The following is a 21,456-nucleotide window of genomic DNA, read 5'->3' as shown; positions in this document are numbered from 1 at the left end:
CTTTTCTATTTGCTAACATTCAGTCAAGAGCTGAAAATTGTGTGTGATTGATGAACCAAAAACTAAAAGTATGTCCCTTTTTCATACACAGGAAGACCTCAGCCAGGAGGAGGGCGTGGAATGTGGCAGCCAGGAGGTGGCTGTGCAATGTGGCAGCCAGGACAGGAGGAGGCAGGGGTTAGTGACAGCCAGGATGTGGGCAGGCCTAGGAGCCCGACAGAATCCCAGGTCCATCCCCTCCGCCTTCCAACCAAAAGGGCCAAAAAGGGGGGAACATGGAGGAGTCAGCACTCAGGCTGATTCAGGAGGCCCTCAAAGCCACCCCCGCTCATCAAGAGGCCTTTGCCGCCTTGGCTGCCTGCAAACTGCAGGAAATGGAGGAGGGGCGATGCCTCATGTGTGAGGAAATAATTTTCCTCACACTAAACAAGGGAGTGAAGGGCTAAATCACACCAAAAACACACCTGTGTGATTTGGACCATACTCCTCCTCCTCCTTCTGCCACACCTCCAACACCACAGCCACAGCCTGGAAGGAAGCGTGGAAGGAAGACCAGGAGTGATGGCCTGGGTTCAGTCTGGTCTGACAGAAGATGCAGGCTCTTGTATGACCACAGTGTGGGGACATAGATGTCATCTGCTGCTGTTCCTGATCTCTTGGACTTCTGGACCAGACTGACTGTACTCCCTTAGATATGGACTCCTCAGGCCACCCATTTTTGCCTTTAAATAATTGATGTGTGCCCTGGGGGCCAAAGGCTTCGCCAATTTCACCAGTTTCTCCAGCGTTGCCTCCCTCTTTATTTTATTATGATACCTAATAAAGGTTTTTTTTGGTTAAAGAAATACTTGCCTATGTGTTTTACTTCAAAGGTACAGTTTATTTGTGAGTAGGCAGGTACATTTCAAAAATACAAAGTCAAATTAACAAGGGGCACCAACACCAAACAACCTCCTCGAGATTAAAAAATAAAACAAGAAAATAAAAAGATAATAATTGTGTTGTGGTAAGTTGACACACAAAACACACCAAAAAAATTACTGTCACGATCACTCTGACGTTTCGGCCAAACACAGGAGTCTTACCCGTCGAAACCTGTCGTGGAGAGTCCTTTGTTTCCCTTTGACGCGCGCTAAAGCTAACGAACGCTTTCGCGTCGACGCGAACGCGCGCACACACACGCACGCAGGTCACGAACGGGTGCACGTGTACGTGCGAGGGCGCGCTGACCCGTCGTACGTCCGTTTGGCGCCCAAAGGTCTTCTTTAGTCACTGGCTCCCTTCTATCCGTGCTGTCCAGTCTACAGCATGTCCGTGATCTTGCTATCAGTATCTGTACCCGTTACCTTAGTTCCTGATATCCGGCTTGTTCCTTGACCTTGATCCATTGCTGCCTGCCTACGACCCCTGCTTGTCTGACCACGTCTCTGCCTCATCCTCTGTACCTTGCTGATCGATTCCTGCTGACTGTACCCGACTCCGCTGTTCCTGTTGTCCGTCTGGGTTCCTGTGTTACCGGACGTCTGCTCACCAGCCAGTTCCCGCACTTGTGCCCGCCTGCTACAGTCAAGCACCACCTGCTCTACCAACTTGCTGTCGGTGCCCAGCTGATTATCCGGACCAGTACTACCTGCCAGGCACTTGTGCCCCCTGAGCTATTGAATACCTGTCTCCACCTCCAGGGGTTCATTAACCAGGGGATACGAGGGGCCGCTCCCTGCATTCCAGGCTCAACTACTAGGTACGTGACAGTACTGGACAGCCATGTCCGAGCCTGCGCAGGGAGCCTCCCCCATGGACGAGCTCTGCCACCACCTGGCCGGCCTTACCCAGGCAGTTAAGAACCTACAAGAGGGCTACGGTAGACTGGAGGAACAAATCCAGGCGCTATCCGCTTCTGCACCAGTGGCTCCTGGGGCTCATGCCCCACCGTCAGTCGTGATGCTCCCACCTGAACCCAGGGTCCCAACTCCGGAACGGTTCGCAGGAGACCGGAGCAAGTTCAGGGCGTTCCGCAACTCTTGCGAACTCTATTTCGCCCTACAACCCAGGACTTTCTCCCTTGAGGCGACAAAAGTGGGATTTGTCATCTCCCTGCTAAGCAACGAACCCCAGGCCTGGGCACACCGTCTGTTGGAACGGAAGGACCCATCCTTAGACTCCATGGACATCTTCTTCCAGGCAATGTCCAGGCTTTATGAGGATCCCCAACTAGCCGCAACTGCAGAAGCAGCCCTACATGCCCTGCAATAAGGTCGCAGACCTGTGGAAGACTACGTCTCAGAGTTCCGACGATGGAGTGCAGACACAGATTGGAACAACGCGGCCCTGCGGTACCAGTTCCGCACGGGTCTCTCCGAGGCTCTGAAGGACAAGCTGGCACGTGTGGGTGTTCCCGAGACCCTGGAGGCCCTGATAGACGCTTCTATCCAGATTGACAGGCGTTTGAGGGAGCGCCGCCAAGAACGATCTTCCGCAACTTCCCGTCCGATTTGGATGTTACCACGGGTGCCTAGTCACCCAACTCCGCCTGTTCCAGTCGCATCCACATTGGACACCCCGGAGCCCATGCAGCTGGGGCTACTCCGCCCATCTTTGACTCCAGAAGAACGCCAGCGTCGTCGGGTCAACAACCTCTGCCTATACTGCGGAGAACCAGGGCACTTTGTTCGTTCCTGCCCGGCTAAGACGCGCAAGTGCCTCCTTGTCCCACCTGTTCCCTCACCTGTGTTGCCTGATAACATCTCCCATCTAGCTGTTCCTGTTCTCTTACAGCTTCCAGGAAGGACTGTCTCAACCCACGCGGTTATTGATTCCGGGGCATGCAGTGGCTTTGTAGATTCGTCCTTCGCCCGAAAGAACAGGATCCCTCTTAGACCAAGGGAGAAGGGGCTCTCGGTATACCTGGCCGATGGGTCTACCTTGGAATCAGGACCAGTAACCCAGGAGACCAGTCCTCTACCCGTTGTCATCGCCGGGTCTCACCAAGAACTCCTTTGCCTAGACGTCATCCAGTCTCCTCTGTTCCCCATCATCCTAGGCATGCCTTGGTTGAAGGCACACAACCCACGCATTGATTGGGCCACCGGAGCAATTGAATTTTCCTCGGACTACTGCCACCGGCATTGTTGCCCGACCCCCAACGGGGACTCTTCTGTCCTTCTCTGTCTGGATTCGGATGAGGAAACCCGACAAGCCGTGCCTGAGCAATACCACGCTTTTCTGGACGTCTTCAGTAAGAAGGGGGCAGAAACTCTCCCTCCTCATAGGCCTTATGATTGCCCTATTGAACTGCTCCCGGGGGCAGAAATCCCCTTCGGAAGGATCTTCCCCCTATCCGAATCCGAACTGAGTACCCTGAAGTCCTACTTGGACGATAATCTTGAAAAAGGGTTCATCCGACCTTCTACCTCCCCAGCCGGCGCTGGGATCTTCTTCGTGGAAAAGAAGGACCATTCTCTGCGCCCATGTGTGGATTATCGGGCGCTAAACAAGATCACCGTTAAAAACCGCTACCCTCTGCCATTAGTACCTGAACTTTTCCAGAGACTGGGTTCCGCTAAGCTGTTCACAAAGCTGGATCTTCGGGGTGCCTACAACCTCGTCCGTATCAGAAAGGGCGATGAATGGAAAACAGCCTTTCGTACCCGCTTCGGACACTACGAATACCTAGTGATGCCATTCGGGTTGTGTAACGCCCCGGCTACGTTCCAGCATTTTGTCAACGACATTTTTAGAGACTTTCTTGATTTGTTTGTGATTATTTACTTGGATGACATACTAATTTTTTCCTCCACTTTAGCCATCCACAGAGAACATGTTAAGAAGGTTCTGACCCGCCTCCGCTTCCACGGCCTGTACGCCAAGCCCGAAAAGTGCGTTTTTGAAAAAGAGAGTATTCAGTTCCTCAGCCTGATTATCTTGGTTCGAGGGGTAGAGATGGATCCCCAGAAGATCTCTGCAATCCAGGACTGGCCTGCCCCCTCCGATAGGAAGGGAGTTCAGCGATTTGTGGGCTTCGCAAACTTTTATCGCAAGTTCATAAAGGGATTCTCCTCTATCATCGCTCCCATTACCGGGCTGACCAAGCAGGGCTCAAAGTTCCGCTGGACCCCTGAGGCACAAGAGGCCTTCAAGACCCTGAAGAAGTTGTTCGTCTCAGCTTCGATCCTGAAGCACCCTGATCCCACTCTACCATACACCCTTGAAGTTGACGCTTCGGAAGTAGCAGTCGGAGCTATACTCTCCCAGAGGCAGGGACCCAAGTCCTTACTCCACCCAGTCGCCTTTTTTTCCCGCAAATTGTCTGAAGCCGAAAGAAATTATGACGTTGGTGATCGCGAGCTATTAGCAATCAAGTCTGCACTCGAGGAGTGGCGCTATCTGCTAGAGGGGGCTATCCATCCAATCCTGGTCTATACGGACCACAAAAACTTAGAATACCTAAAGACAGCTAAAAGGTTGAAGCCTCGTCAAGCCAGGTGGGCACTCTTTTTCTCGAGGTTCGTATTCCATATAACTTACCGTCCCGGATCCAAGAATACGAAGCCAGATGCTTTGTCTCGCATGTTTAGCCAGCCGGAAGATTCGTCTCCCATCGACACCATTCTTCCTGCTGGAAACTTTCTCTTACTCCAAGGAGATGTGATCTCTCAAGTTAAGCAGGCCTCCATGGGCGCCTTACCTCCACCCGGTATCCCGCTGTCTTCCAACGATGACCTTATGTGGCATGGGAACAGGATCTTTGTCCCCCAGGCAGTTCGGACCCTGGTTCTGGCCTCCTGTCATGACCATCCCATGGCTGGCCACTTCGGGATATTCAAGACACTAGAATTGCTCAGGCGTAACTTCTGGTGGCCGCGGATGAAGGAAGACTGCAAGAGTTACATACAGGCCTGCGTTACCTGCATTCGGAGTAAGGGCGACAAGTCAAGAGCCTGGGGCTTACTAAGACCACTACCTGTTCCTGATAGACCATGGAGAATGATCTCCATGGATTTTATTGTTGAACTTCCCCCTTCGGAGAATCATACAACGATCTTTGTCGTAGTCGATAGGCTCACTAAAATGGCTCATTTCTTGCCCATGAAGGGCACCCCCTCAGCCGCGGAGACAGCTAACGCTTTCATAAAGGAAATAGTAAGACTTCATGGCATCCCCGCCAACATCACATCTGATAGGGGGGTGCAGTTTACCTCTAGATTCTGGAGGGCACTCTGTGGAACTCTGAAGATCGACCTCTGCATGTCCTCGGCCTACCACCCGCAGACCAACGGTCAGACCGAGAGGACGAATCAGACCTTAGAACAATACCTTCGCTGCTTCTCGTCCTTCTCACAAGACGATTGGGTCTCCCTGCTACCCATGGCCGAGTTCGCCTACAATAACACAGCCCATTCAGCTACCAAGCAGTCTCCTTTCTATGCAAACTTCGGGTACCACCCGTTGTTTTTGTCTGGAAATCTTCCCGAATGTTCGGTACCAGCGGTTCAGAAGAGACTTGATTTCTTTGAAGAGAATAATAAGCTCTTACAAGAAACCTTGGCTAGGTCGCAAGAACATAACAAGGAAGTCTTCGACAGAAGGAGAAGAGGGGAGCTGGACCTTAAGGCCGGGGATCGGGTCTGGTTGTCCACCTTAAACCTCAGACTATCCTGTCCCTCCAAGAAATTGGGCCCAAGATTCCTGGGTCCCTTTCCGATCAAAAGGAAGTTAAATGACGTGGCATTTGAGCTAGAACTCCCTGAGTCCTTCCGAATTCATCCGGTGTTCCATGTATCGCTTCTCAAACCTGCAGTCAAGGACCCCTTCCCTGACAGGATTTCCCGTCCTCCGGAACCTGTGTTGGTCAATGGGGAGATTGAGTTCGAAATTGAGGCCATCCTGGACTGTAGGAAGAGAAGAAACCAGGTCCAATTCTTAGTCAAGTGGAAGGGGTACGGACCCGAAGAGAACTCCTGGGAGCCAGAGGCTAATATCCATGCCAAGAGACTCATCCGTGCCTTCAAGAATTCCCACCCGAACAAGTGGGCTCGGTTGGGCATCCGGGGGCTGCCCCTTGGGGGGGGCAATGTCACGATCACTCTGACGTTTCGGCCAAACACAGGAGTCTTACCCGTCGAAACCTGTCGTGGAGAGTCCGTCGTTTCCCTTTGACGCGCGCTAAAGCTAACGAACGCTTTCGCGTCGACGCGAACGCGCGCACACACGCACGCAGGTCACGAACGGGTGCACGTGTACGTGCGAGGGCGCGCTGACCCGTCGTACGTCCGTTTGGCGCCCTAAGGTCTTCTTTAGTCACTGGCTCCCTTCTATCCGTGCTGTCCAGTCTACAGCGTGTCCGTGATCTTGCTATCAGTATCTGTACCCGTTACCTTAGTTCCTGATATCCGGCTTGTTCCTTGACCTTGATCCGTTGCTGCCTGCCTACGACCCCTGCTTGTCTGACCACGTCTCTGCCTCATCCTCTGTACCTTGCTGATCGATTCCTGCTGACCCGGCCTGTACCCGACTCCGCTGTTCCTGTTGTCCGTCTGGGTTCCTGTGTTACCGGACGTCTGCTCACCAGCCAGTTCCCGCACTTGTGCCCGCCTGCTACAGTCAAGCACCACCTGCTCTACCAACTTGCTGTCGGTGCCCAGCTGATTATCCGGACCAGTACTACCTGCCAGGCACTTGTGCCCCCTGAGCTATTGAATACCTGTCTCCACCTCCAGGGGTTCATTAACCAGGGGATACGAGGGGCCGCTCCCTGCATTCCAGGCTCAACTACTAGGTACGTGACAATTACGAAGATGACCAAAATTAAAATTAAAAGGAGATCTTGATTAAAAAAGCAATCACAAAATTTAAAAAATAAAATGAAAGATAAAAATCCAAAATGATTTGGGAGATCTGTCGAATAAAAATATTCTATTCATGAAATCAGGAAAAAGAATAAAGAAAGAAGTTTGTGAGAAGTCTTTGTGAATATGAGCAGCAAAACAACTTCATTCTTCTAGCATTAGAAAGAAAAAGAGAATGCGCTGCATTAAACAATTTTTAACATTGCAGTGTGATGAATATACTATATCCATTACGAACGCTAGTTTTACCTGACCGAACGCTTCTGTCTCAGAATTTATTCTGGGCATGCATGGCACTTTGTGCATCGGACTAGGCTACACACGATCGAAATTGACGCGATCGGATCATGTTGTCGGAAAATTTGAGATCCAGCTCTCAAACTTTGTGCGTCGGAAATTCCGACGGAAAAAGTCAGATGGAGCCCACACACGGTCAGATTTTCTGACAACATGATCCGATCGCACATTGTCCATCGGAAATTCTGACCATGTGTACAAGGCATTTATCGAAAAATACAAGGAGCTGCCATGTCTCTGGCAATGCAGGGACTATTCAAACAAGCTAAAGAGGAAGGCAGCAATGGAGAAACTGTTGAAATTAGTGAAGCCTGTGTAAAATCACCTATTTGAAGGCCAAAATTGAGATGAACATATAATAGGGAGCGCAAGAAAGTCCAGGATTCCTAAAGATCCGGAGCATCAGCAGATTACATATTTGTCCCCATTTTTTTTTTGTCCGACCAGACGGAACCCAGGCCATCGCTCTCAAGACTTCCTTTAACATCAGCTGAGGCTCCTGAGGTCCAACCTGGGCCTTCCACCCAGGAAGAAGATGTGGAGGAGCCCAGCTTGACCCAGGTATAGCATTATTGAACATATTTCTTATCAAAAATTAAATGATGTTAACTAGATGTTATTGATCACAAATTTCTGATTTAACAAAGTGGTTTACGTATCAATAGACAGTAGTGGCCAAAAATGATTGGGACAAGAATGAAAAATGCTGGGGTCAGAATGATAGTCTTTTCTATTTGTTAACATTACATTTGTAACAGTCATGAGCTCAAAATTTTGTGTGATTGATCAAAAACGTAAAACTATGTACCATTTTCATACACAGGAATATCTCGTCCTCAGGCAAGAGGAGGCAAGCAGCCTAACAGAATCGCATGTTCCTCCCCTCCGCCCTCCAAACAAAAGGGCCAGGAAGTCCAGGAACCTGGAGGCTGCTTTTCTTTGCCATGCTACAGGGGCAATTAGCATGGCCCCTGATGGCCAGGAGGCATTTGGCTGCCTGACAGGCAATAAATTATAACAGATGGAGGAGGCCCAGCGCACTATATGCAAGGAAGTAATTCTTCAGGCCCTAAACAAGGGGACGAGGGGCAAACTCACCCGTCAAACATACCTGTGCGAGTTGGACCATGCTCCTCCACCACCTCCACCAACAACACAGCCAACCCACCCACCACAGCAGTGTGGAAGGAAGTGTTGAGAGTGATGGCTTGGGTTCGGTGTGGTCTGGCAAAAAACGCAGGCTGTTGGAAGACCACAGCCTCGGGACATATATGTCATCTGCAGCTGCTCCCGATCTCTCTGAGTCCTGGACCGTATTGTGCTCCCTATTAACCTCCCTGGCGGTATGATTCAGTCTGGTTTTAGGTGCTGAAAGCGGTACAATTATTTTGCATGGAAATTTGGCGTTTTATATTGTAGTTCTGTAATTCTTAGGAATAACTCTCTTAAATCTGTTCAAACCAGAGTCTAGTAGACATCCCGGGTATGATAAAGTTTATAATATAATAAATAATAATAAAAATTATTCAATAATGTAATTAAATCCTAAAACACTGAAAAAGGGACACTTTTTGGTTGCTATGGACAGTCTCCAAATTTCAGGCAGAAAAAACAGTATTTATAATATAAAAGTGCATGCAGGGCACTGCACAGACCACTAGGGACAAAGGGGGTGTGTAATTTTTAATACAGTACTGTAATCTGTAAGATTACAGTGCTGTGTGTGTTTTGTGTCTTTTTACTTTTTTGAATTTGCCGCCATTCTCCGCTCCCCTGCGCCGTAACGTCGCAGGGAACGGAGCTCGGCGGCATTTGGCACTGTGATTCGAGCGGAGGACAGCTCGATCACACAGCGCAGAGGACATCGCTGGATCCAGGGGACAAGGTAAGTAACTCTCCCTGCGTCCTCCCTGCATCCAGCGATGCAATCCCGAGTCTGGCTCGGGGTTACCGCTCCTGTTAGTTAAATCCCAACCCAAGCCAGACTCGGGATTACCGCCAGGGAGGTTAAATGGACTCCTCATTTTACCAATGTGGACAAATAATTGATGTCTGCCCTGGGGTACAAAGGCTTCACCAATTCCATCCGTTTCTCCATAGTTGCCTTCCTCTTTGTTTTGATATGACCTTGTTCTCCCTATTGAATTAAGCATTTTTGTTTTGACAAATGCTTGGCTTTGTGTTTTACTTCAAAAAAGACAGTTTGTGAGTAGGCAGGTACAAACAAATATTCTGGAGATCACTAGAAAAAAACACAAAAAAATAAAATATTATTCTGGAGATCACTAGAAAAAAAATACGTTTGTCAGAACTCTGTGAATAGCAGCAAAGCAGCTTCATTATTATACCATTATAAAGAAGAGAATGTGCTGCATTGAGAAATTTCATAATTTTGCTGCGTGACGAATGTGATATCTTCATTACTAACGCTAATTTTACAAGACCGAGCGCTTCCGGCTTGTACTTGATTCCGAACATGCGTGTTTGTACTTTAGACCTTTGTCCGACGGACTTGTGTACACACGAAAGTCCGACAACAGACATTTTTTGGCGGAAAATTTGAGAACATGCAGAAAGTATGACAACAAATGTCCGATGGAGCATACACACGGGCGGACTTACTGCCAACAAGCTCACATCCAACATTTCCCATTGGAAAATCCGATCGTGTGTACGGGGCTTTAGAAAATCTTTTTTTTTTTTTTTTTATTTAATTTGGTCCATTTTTCTTTTTTTTTTGTAAAAAATAAAAACCCAGCAGTGATTAAATACCACCAAAAGAAAGCTCTATTTGTGCGGAAAAAAAAAATGTATATGGGTACAGTGTTGCATGACTGCGAATTGTCATTCAAAGTGCAACAGCTCTGAAAGCTGAAAAATGGCCTGGGCAGGAAGGGGGTAAAAGTGCCCTGTATTGAAGTGCTTAAAGTCATTATAGGTGCCAACTGAATATGTTTCATTGCTTGCATTTATCAGCCTCCATGTGATCTCTAAAACCCTTCGTCTTTATCTTCTAGATCCGCCTGACTCCGTGCAAGTGGAGGTGAGGACATTAGACAATGGGGCTGTTGAGTTTATCTGTGTAGAAGATTCCAGTCCACCAGCTACCAACTTCATGTGGAAAAGGTGGGAAACCAAATATTAACATAATATTTTTGTATCCCCAAATGCTTAAATGCATTAATATTATTATACAGGATTTATACAGTGCCAGCAGTTTTTGCACAGTGATTTACAAGATCTAGAGAGACAGTAGAGATAAAATACAAGAGAGTTAAGAGGGCCGGTGTCCAATCAGATAGTGTCCCCCATCACATAGTGTCCGCCCTGTACTGGGGGACAAGGAGAAGCCGAACATCTCGGAAGATAAACGACGCCTGCGTGTCCAGTTTCAAACCCCACCATCCAAGTGGACATGGAGTTAAGTGAGGCCGAAACGAGGCCATGCCCAAATCGTGGCGAGCAAAGTGAGGCCGTGCCCGAATTATGGTGAGCAAAACACATGTAGAGAAGCGCCAGTTCAGTAAAATGCATTTATTTATTTAAAACAAGTAAATGTCTCACTTACATAGAGAGTAAATGCTGTGCGAGTATAGAGTCCGCTGTTCCATCGGCAGGCAGTGTCTCAGAGTGAGAAGATTGGTAATATCACCCACAGAGCGCTGGGAAGGAGATCAGCTGTGCTCTGTAATCCACGGGGACACAAGCTGGCTTGTCAGGACAGCGTGTAACAGCGTAACAGCATGTGACGTCAGAGGGAAACACCAGGGGACACAGCGCGTTTCTGAGCATGCGCCAGAACGGACATGCACGCTCCTTTATCAAGTGTGGGTGTGGACAACCACACTTGATAAAGGAGCGCGCATGTCCTTTTTTTTTTGTGCGACTGGAGCTTGTCGGAAATTCCGACCGAGTGTAGGCTCGATCGGACAGTTTCCATCAGAATTTCCATTGCACAAAATTTGAGATCCGGAGTCGAAAATTCCGATTGTGTGTACACAATTCTGAAGCACAAAGTTCTAAGCATGCTCGGAATCAAGCAGAAGAGCCGCACCTACTATTGAACTTCAATTTTCTCGGCTCGTCGTACGTCACCGCATTCTTGACGTTCGGAAATTTCAACAACTTTGTGTGACCGTGTGTACGCAAGACAAGTTTGAGCCAACATCCGTCGGAAAAAATCCATGGACTCTGTTGTTGGAATGTCCGATCAATGTCCGATCGTGAGCATGGGGCATAATACTGTGTACGGGGCCGCCTGCGTCCTTAACAACTCGGCTTCCCCACTGACAGATGAATGTAAAGAAAAGAATGGTGGCAATACAAAAATGTTTAAAAAAGAGCGTGACCCCCCCCCCCCCAGTCCATACAAGGCCTATGGGTCTAACATGCATTTTATGCATTTTTGAGGGGGACCCCATGGGAAAATTTTAAAAATGGCATGGGATCCCCCTCCAAAATCCAAAACAGACCCTTATCCAAGCAAGCGTAGAGTGCATTAAGATAAAAGAAACTTCTGACTTTACAATCCCTTTAATCTACAAGCTGAGGTCTTCTCGGATTTGTTCTTGGATAGAAAACAGGTTACAGGGACGTGTTCAAAGGGTAGTGACAAATAATGTGTACTCAGACTGGTCTCTAGTGGTAAGCGGGGTACCCCAAGGTTCTGTCTTGGGACCAATTCTGTTTAATTTATTCATAAAAGATATAGAACAGTAGTCTCCAAACTCTGGCCCAGGGGCCGGATGTGGCCCTTTGATTGTTTTCATCAGGCCTTTGAGGTGCTATTCATCCCGCTGACACAAGGCACTATTGCTTCTAACTATGGTGTATAATACCTGTCACTGATACCAACAATAGGGCACCATTCCTGCCACTGACAGCCATGATGGGGAACTATTGCTTCCACTGACACCAATGATGGGGCACTGTTCCTCCCAATAATACCAATGATGAGGCTAGAAAACACAACAGCTAATGTTGATAGTGATAGACTTTTTAGGCATAAACATAGATAGAAGAGAATGATGAGGCACTATGTCTTCCCCCAACACTAACAATGGTGCAATATTCCTCCCACTAATACCAATGGTGGGGCATTGTTTACTCCCATTGACGCCAGGCCATTTTCAACTCATGTTGGCCACAGTCTGGCCCCCTCAATGTCTGAAGGACAGTGAACTGGCCCTTTGTTCGGAAAGTTTGGAGACCCTTGATATAGAGGATGGGGTACATACTGTAGCTCAATCTCAGTTTTTGGGGAGGACACAAAAAAAAGCAGGGCAATAATTACACAACAGGATATAGAAATTTTACAGGAAGACCTGAATGAAAAAATGGGGATGGGCATTCTCCACTTACAGCAATTTTCGCACCTGTCTAAAACTTGTGCACAGTGCTGTAGATTTTCTCGGATGAACAGAACAGGGAACCAAATCATAAAACAGTGATGAGGTGAGGAATGGCTGGAGACCAAAAATGAAAAAGCCCCCCCCCCCCCCCCCAAGGCAAAAACAAGCTTCTCAAAGAAGTAGGCAGGATGTTTTGTTGCCAGTTCTGATAATACATACACTACACCTACACACTACACACTACACCTGTGATCATCAGCTCATTCGGGCAATTATCCAAAAATTACAAACCTTGTCCTGGGTTTGACATACTTGAATAATTAATGAATTATTCATTGTAATTAATGTTTAGTCCAAGTTTACTGCAAAGCTTCTGCAATGGGTCCCAAAGATCTGATCCATGTAAAATAAATGTCTTTGTATGAAGGAAGAGAATCAATTTGAATTTGTATAGGAAATTGCACTAAATATCGCTAGAGGTGTATGAAAATGTGTTCATTGTTAAAGGGGGGTGCCCCTTAAAAAAAAAAAAAAAAAAGTCAGCAGCTACAAATACTGCAGCTGCTGACTTTTAATAATCGGACACTTACCTGTCCCAGGGTCCAGCGATGCGGGGGAACGAAGCCCCGCTCATTCCCTGCTCCGCTCGGCGGTGCCGGCATTCTTACTGTGGTGGGCACCCGGCTGTGGCTTCACACCCGGACACCCACTGTGCATGTGTGAGCGGCACCGCACGCCGTGATACGCCGCGCAGTCATCTGGGACCTGTCTGGTGTCCCAGATGACTGGCTGCACCGAGGGGAAGGAGGCAGACTACGAGGGACCCCCTAGCAACAGGCATTTAGAGGTGAGTTCAATTTTTATTTTTTCCAAATTTTTATTTTTTATTTTGTTAGGAATTTTAATCATATTTTTTTGGGGGGGGGGGGGGGGGAACACCACTTTAAGAAAAAATTATAGGACTTTTAAAAAACAAAACAAATACTTTACGTATGTGCTGTATATCACCAACGTGGCTGAACAGAATTCTGTATTTTTTGTTTGGTTTCCATTTGCAGGAAGGATACATATGACTCCGATGCAGTAGAGCTGGGAAATGGAAAAACTTTGTCTGGTGAAAACTTTCAAAGTGGAGTTTACATCTGTGAGGTCACTAATCCAATTGGAAAAACATCAGGATATCTTCATTTCTATAAAGCCCCAGGTCATTTGTTACCTCTATTCTAGCATTGTGCACTGCTGAATCCCAAATGTTAAGTGGAATGGAAGTAGAAACTTCTAAAAGGCATAACAGCCAGCATAGCCAACAGATCATGGGTACCATACACATATGGAGAGGAGAGGAGCCCAGCACTAAAAAAATGTTTACCAATAAATAGACTTTCAATTTAAAATGAAGGAATGGGAACTGTTCCTGACTGGAAACCAATACCATATCTAAATTTGAATAATGGGAAAGAAAAGGAGGGAGACTAGGAAATGTAGGTAAAGTGGAAGACAAAAGAAAGAAAGGAAGAAGGGAGAAGGAAAGAAAAAATGTGGGGGAAGTGGGGAGGGGGTGGAGAAGGGGAAGAATGGGTAAGAAAGTTAAACAACCAAAAGAACGGCGGGAGTGGGGGGATTTGTTGGGGGAGAAGAATTCTGAATAGAAAAAGGTCCATAAATGAAAGTTCATCTAGTCTGGAAGTAAAGGCACTAACCACCATAGAGCCCCATGAGCCTATCCAATAAGACCATATTTTGTAGACACGTGCAATTTGTTTTGGTTCGAATACAAATTCGGACAAAATTTTTGAGATTTGGATGTATCCAAATCTCTGAATTTAGTAACTAATTTAGTTGAAATGCATTTTATTTTGTATACTCGTTTTCTAATGAATTCCAAATTTCCTGATCAGTCAAAAATGATCGACTGATTAGAATTCTGTGTGAAGAAGAGTTACATAGTAGGTGAGGTTGAAAAAAGACACAAGTCCGTCAAGTCCAACCCATGTGTGTGATTATATGTCAGTATTACATTGTATATCCCTGTATGTTGTGGTCATTCAGGTGCTTATCTAATAGCTGGTTGTTAATAAGCAGGCCGCTGTGTCCTTATCAACTGATGACTCATCAGCTGTCAGGGGGCTTCCCCGCTGACAGATGAATGTACACAGAATGCCGGGAATGTAAAATGCAGGAAAAAAAACAGCCAAAATTAAAAATTAAACCGCTTGCCCCCCCCCCCCCATCCATACCGGATCTGAGCATGCAGCCTGTTAGGCCAGGAAAGGGGGGAATGAGCGAGCACCCTTCCCTCCTGAACCATATCAGGCCATATGCCCTTAAAATGAGGAGAGCTTTTGGAGCAGGGGGCAGTATCCCATACTCATTCACATGGGTGGTGGGTGGGATTTGGGGACCCCTTGTTAGAGGGGACTTCCAGATTATGATAAGTCACCCCCCGCACTCCCACAACCACATTGCCAGGGTTGTGGGGAAGAGGCTCTTGTCCCCATCAACATGGGGGCTACGTATTTTTGGAAAGGGAAGCAGAGCCCCCCTGCCCCAAAGAACACCCCCCCATGTTGAGGGCATGTGGCCTGGTATGGTTCAGGAGGGGGGGCGCTCGCTTATCCCCCCCCTTACCTGTTGTGCTGCATGCCCAGACAAGGGTCTTTTCGAGATTTTGGGGGACCCCATGTAATTTGCTTTCTGCATTTTTCATTGACTATTCATTCTGATCGTTATGAAATTGAGGAATTTGTTAGAAAATGAAAAAACGAATCAAAACTAATTGCAAAAGTAACAAATCTATCTGAAACGTAACACATTTTTCAGTTCTGCACATACAGTTGGGTCCATATACAGTGCCTTGAAAAAGTATTCATACCCCTTGACATTTTCCACATTTGGTCATGTTACAACCACGAATGAAAATGTTTGTTTTTTTGGGGGTTTTTTTTGGAATTTTATGTGATAGGATAACAAAAAGTGGCACATAATTGTGAAGTGGAAGGAAAATGATACATGGTTTTCAAATATTTTACAAATAAATACAGTAGGTGCCGCCGATATTGCGTCAATCTCGCTGCTTCTAGCGGCGATATTGACACCCTACGAGCTCCGTCGCGGGAGCCAGCGCCGAGCTGGCTCGCATCGGGAAAGGAAACATTTTTATTTTCCTTTCCCGATAAGCGACAAGCATCGCTGGCCAGGTTGACGCTGGTGCGGGGATCCGAATTGGATTCCCGCCAATACCAGGCACTGTTTGGTATGAATCCTAAGGGAGAACGCCACGCCAAATGTAAAAAAAAACGGCATGGGTTCCCCCTTGGGAGGCATACCAGGCCCTTAGGTCTGGCGGGGATTTTAAGGGGCGGCGGCGACGACAGAAGACCGGGCCACCGCTAGTAAAAGAGCTGGAAGAAGAAGCGGTGGCCTGGCAAGAAGAACCGAAGAGGGGGACAAGACCCTCGAAGTCGGAAGAAGAGGGCGGCGACGAAGAAGAATGCCGGGCTCCTCCGCTAGCAAAAGAGCTAGCACAAGATAGCGGAGGAGTCCGGCGAGAAGACCCCCGAAGACGGAAGACCCCCGGAGCTGTGCAATAAACTATTTTAACCTTGTGTTGTGTTTTTTTTTTACTTTATTTTACAGGTGAATGGGTAGGGGTACATTGTACCCCATACTCATTCACATAGGGTGGGGGGCCGGTATCCGGGGGCCCCCTTATTAAAGGGGGCTCCCGGATTCCGATAAGCCCCCCGCCCGCAGACCCCGACAACCAACGGCCAGGGTTGTCGGGAAGAGGCCCTTGTCCTCATCAACATGGGGACAAGGTGCTTTGGGGTGGGGGGGCCGCACGGCCCCCCCTTCCCCAAGGCACCCCCCATGTTGAGGGCACGCGGTCTGGTATGGCTCAGCCCCTTTCCTGACCGGCCAGGCTGCATGCTCGGATAGGGGTCTGGTATGGATTTTGGGGGGGACCCCACGCCGTTTTTTTTGGCGAAGGGGATTCCCCTTAAAATCCCTGCCAGACCTAAGGGCCTGGTATGCCCCCAAGAAGGCATGCAGGCTTCATGAGTGCAGCGACATTGTCGCCTCGCTCTGGCTGCTATAGGAAAATTACATTTTCCTATTGCAGCCAGCGCAGCGGGATCACGCTGGTTAGAAAAGCCTGTCGCCGGGAACCAGCGTGATACTGTCGCGCTGGAAACACAATGTCGGCGGCACCTACTGTATGTGAAAAGTGTGGTGCAAATTTGTATTCAGCTCCCCTGAATCAATACTTTGTAGAACCACCTTTCACTGCAGTTACAGCTGCAAGTCTTTTTGGGGATGTCTCTACCAGCTTTGCACATCTAGAGTGAAAATTGTCCCCATTTTTCTTTGCAAAATCGCTCGAGCTCTGTCAGATTGGATGGAGAGCATCTGAACAGAAATTTTCAAGCCTTGCCACAGATTCTCAATTGGATTTAGGTCTGGACCTTGACTGGGCCATTCTAAAACATTCCATTGTAGCGCTGGCTGTATGTTTGGGGTCGTTGTCCTGCTGGAAGCTGAACCTCCGCCCCAGTCTCAAGTCTTTTGGAGACTCTAAAGCCCCAAACACACTTTTTCTCTTTTCTTTTACACAGATTTTCTGCAGATTTTTTCGTTTTTTTTCCTTCAGATTTACCAAAACCATGTAGTGCAAGGGCCTGCCTGATTGCATACAAATTGAAACTCCTAAGGTTTGAGCTTATATTATTTGGTTTTGGTAAATCTGAAGGAAAAAATCAGCAGAAAATCTTATAGTGTGTATGGGGCTTAACAGGTTTTCTTCTAAGGCCGCGTACACACGGGCGGACTGTATGGCCGCGTACACACGGGCGGACTGTATGGCCTACTTAGTCCGTCATACAATCCGACGGACAGTCCATCATACTTTCGAATGAACGGACTTGACCACACACGGATGCACAAACAGTCCGTCGAAAGCTTACGCGATGACGTGTACAGCACGTACGACGGGACTAGAAATAGGAAGTCCAATACACAGCAATGCACCCTTCCGCCGTGTAAATCCTTTCTGAGCATGCGCCATTCTTAGTCCGTCGAACTAGCCTACTGACGAGCGCATTGTCCGCTGAAACCAAAGTATGACGGACAGAATTTCGAAAAATCCGAAATACTTAGTACGCCAGACTGCTCGCTGAAAAAGTCAGCTGAAGCCCACACACGAGCGGACTGTCCGCTGAAATGTGTTTCGACGGACTAAGTAGGCCATACAGTCCGCCCGTGTGTACGCGGCCTAAGATTGCCCTGTATTTGGCTCCATCCATTTTCCCGTCAACTCTGACCAGCTTCCCTGTCCCTGCTAAGGAAAAGCATCCCCACAACCTGATGCCATGACCGGCATGTTTCATGGTGGGGATGGTGTGCTCAGGGTGATGTGCAATGTTTGTTTTCTGCCACATATAACATTTTGCTTTTAGGCCTTAAAGTAAAATTTTGGTCTCATCTGACCAGAGCACCTTCTTCCACATGTTTGCTGTGTCCCCCACATGTCTTCTCGCAAACTACAAACAGGACTTCTTTCAACAATGTCTTTCTTCTTGCCACTCTTCCATAAAGGTCAGATTTGTGGAGTGCACGACTAATAGTTGTCCTGTGGACAGATTCTCCCACCTGAGCTGTGGATCTCTGCATCTCCTCCAGAGTTACCATGGGCCTCTTGGCTGCTTCTCTGATGAATGCTCTCCTTGCCCGGCCTGTCAATTTAGGTGGACGGCCATGTCTTGGTAGGTTTTCAGTTGTGCCATACTCTTTCCATTTTCAGGTGATGGATTGAACAGAGCTCCGTGAGATGTTCAAAGCTTGGGATATTGTTTTATAAACTAACCCTGCTTTAACCACTTGAGATCCGCGCTATAGTCAAATGACGGCTACAGCGCGGATCTCAATTTCCGGGACTACGTCTATTGACGTCGTCCCCTTTAAGAGCTCCCCGCGCGCTCCCGGGAGCGCGCATCGGGGAAAATCTGTGTTGGCCATGTCCCCTGGACACAGCCAATCACAGATCGCTGTAAACGGCCAATCACAGTGGCCGTTTACAGCGCGATCGCCGCCTCCAATGGGTGATGATCTCAAATGTAAACAAATGAGATCATCACCCATTGCCGAATCTGTCTCCTCACACAGCGATAGCGTGTGAGGAGAGAGATAGCGTGAGTGACAGTTTTCTACCAACATAAACCTTGCCAGTGCCAATATAAACCCTGCCAGTGCCCAGATCTACCCCACCTGTGCCCAGATCTACCCCACCTGTGCCCAGATCTACCCCACCTGTGCCCACCTGTGCACCACCAGTGCCCACCTGTGCACCGCCAGTGCCCCATCTGTGCACCGCCAGTGCCCATCTGTGCACCGCCAGTGCCAATCGGTGCCCATCTGTACCAATCGGTGCCCATCTGTGCCTCAGCAGTGCCCATCTGTGCCGCCTCAGCAGTGCCCATCTGTGCCGCCTCAGCAGTGCCCATCTGTGCCGCCTCAGCAGTGCCCATCTGTGCCCATCTGCTGCCTCATCAGTGCACATCCGTGCAATAAATCAGTGCACATCTGTGCCGACCCATCAGTGCCCATCTGCCGACTCAGCAGTGCCCATCTGTGCCGCCTCAGCAGTGCCTATCTGCCGCCTCAGCAGTGCCCATCTGCCGCCTCATCAGTGCACATCCGTGCAATAAATCAATGCACATCTGTGCCGACCCATCAGTGCCCATCTGTGCCGCCTCAGCAGTGCCCATCTGTGCCGCCTCAGCAGTGCCCATCTGTGCCGCCTCAGCAGTGCCCATCTGCTGCCTCAGCAGTGCCCATCTGCCGCCTCAGCAGTGCCCATCTGCCGCCTCATCAGTGCACATCCGTGCAATAAATCTGCACATCTGTGCAATAAATCAGTGCACATCTGTGCCGACCCATCAGTGCCCATCTGTGCCACCTCAAAAGTGCCCATCTGTGCCACCTCATCAGTGCCCATCAGTGCTACCATGGCTAAACGTGTCTTTTCCGCTGAGGAGGCGTACCAAATTATTTCCACGGCCGACAAGAGCAACGGGGAGCTCTCCTCTTCAGATTCCTTTTCGGATTCGGATTCTGAAGCCGACGTAAATTATGAGCCAGTCCTCAGCAGTGAAACACTGACTGAATCCGAGGAGGAAGATATCTGGCCCATCAAGCGAAGGCGTTCTAGTGAGGCAGTGCCGTCCACCAGCACCGAAGTGCCGTCCACCAGCACCGCAGTGCCGTCCACCAGCACCGCAGTGCCGTCCACCAGCACCGCAATGCCGTCCACCAGCACCGCAGTGCCCCAGCAAGAAAGGCCAAGTACCAGTGGGGTGTCATCTCAGCCCCAAAGGGTTAGGAGCCATGCTGGCCTTCCCTATGCCCTTCAGAACCCCTTGTGGCTTCCTCCTAATTCAGGAGAGGCCAATGTTCCCCCTTTCACCGCCCAGCCAGGAGTCCAGGTGGACACGGAGAATTTTAGCCCTATAGATTTTTTTAATTAAATTTTTACGGAGGACATGTTGGCGTCAATTGTGGCCCAGTGCAACCTGTATGCACAACAATTTATTTTTCAAAATCCGACCTCTTATTATGCCCGTCCCTACGAATGGAGAGACCTAACGGTGGAGGAGTTCAAGGTTTTTTTAGGCCTCACATTTAATATGGGACTCAACAAAAAAAATCAATTACGTAACTACTGGTCAACCCACCCCCTCCACCACTCACCGCTCTTCTCCGCGGTAATGCCCAGAACCAGGTATCAGATGATCCTGAGGTTCTTACATTTCAGTGACAATTCCCAGTGCCTTCCACGAAATGATCCAAATTATGACCGGCTTTACAAAATTCGACCAATACTAAATTATTTTTCAGAAATATTCCCCAAATTGTTTACCCCGGACCAACACATATGTGTGGATGAGTCCCTTATTAAATTTAGTGGCAGGCTTAGAATGAAGCAATTTATGCCCAGCAAAAGGGCCCGCTATGGGGTGAAGGTCTACAAATTATGTGACCGAGCCACAGGGTACACATATTCATTCAAGGTGTACGAAGGGAAGGACACCCAGCTACAGCCCCCTAATTGTCCGGACTACTTGGGATCCAGCGGAAAAATTGTTTGGGACCTCATATACCCCCTACTGGATAAAGGCTACCACCTCTATGTAGATAACTTCTACACATCTCTGCCCCTGTTCCACAACCTTCACCGGAAGAAGACGCCAGCATGTGGCACTGTAAAAAAGAATCGGAAGGGCTTTCCTCAAAGTTTGGTGAACAAGAAGCTGCGGAAAGGAGAAACCGCAAGTCTGAGAAACAAGGAGGTTCTGGCAGTGAAGTGGAGGGACAGAAGGGATGTATACATGTTATCTTCTATCCACAACGATACCTTCGTGGAAATCCCCAGAAGGAATGGCCCCGTAAAGAAACCCAAATGCATTTCCGAATATAATTTGTTCATGGGAGGAGTCGACTTCAACGACCAAATGATGGAACCATATCTTGTCACAAGACGGACATACCATTGGTACAAAAAAGTAGCAATTTATTTTTTTCAATTGGCCATTTATAATTCCTATGTCATTTACCGCAACTCCACCCAAAACCCCAAACGTTTCTTTGGCTACCAGGAGGAAGTTTTCACTGCCCTTATTTTCCCAAACGGCCCACCAGAAAATATCAGATCAGACATTGTTAGTCGACTCTCCAAGCGCCACTTTCCCGATAAAATCACCCCCAAACCAACAGGCAAAAGACGCCAAAAAAGATGTAAGGTGTGTATCAGAGCAGGAGTCAGAAGAGACACATCTTATTATTGTGCACAATGTCCTTCCCAACCAGGCCTCTGTATAAGCGACTGTTTTCGGCGTTACCATACTTCAATACATTTTTAGTGAAGTATGGTAAACATAATCCTCAGTTCCTGCCTTCATACACCTTCA

The 21,456-nt window shown here is 48.2% G+C and overlaps 1 protein-coding gene across 1 annotated transcript in view; it reads left to right on the top strand.

Moving 5' to 3' along the window:
- Positions 1–21,456, top strand: part of LOC143981716 (uncharacterized) — a 154,490-nt gene that overhangs the window by 94,631 nt on the left and 38,403 nt on the right. The window contains exons 2-3 of the mRNA XM_077479757.1: positions 10,160–10,268; positions 13,552–13,697. Of these exons, the coding sequence (XP_077335883.1) occupies positions 10,160–10,268; positions 13,552–13,697 (255 nt within the window). The remainder of the gene's footprint in view (positions 1–10,159; positions 10,269–13,551; positions 13,698–21,456) is intronic.

The sequence above is a fragment of the Lithobates pipiens genome, unplaced genomic scaffold (assembly GCF_037356315.1).
Source record: "Lithobates pipiens isolate NorthernLeopardFrog02 unplaced genomic scaffold, aLitPip1_a1.2 Scaffold_16, whole genome shotgun sequence".
NCBI lineage: Eukaryota > Metazoa > Chordata > Amphibia > Anura > Ranidae > Lithobates > Lithobates pipiens.
This window is presented reverse-complemented; position numbering and strand designations above follow the sequence as displayed.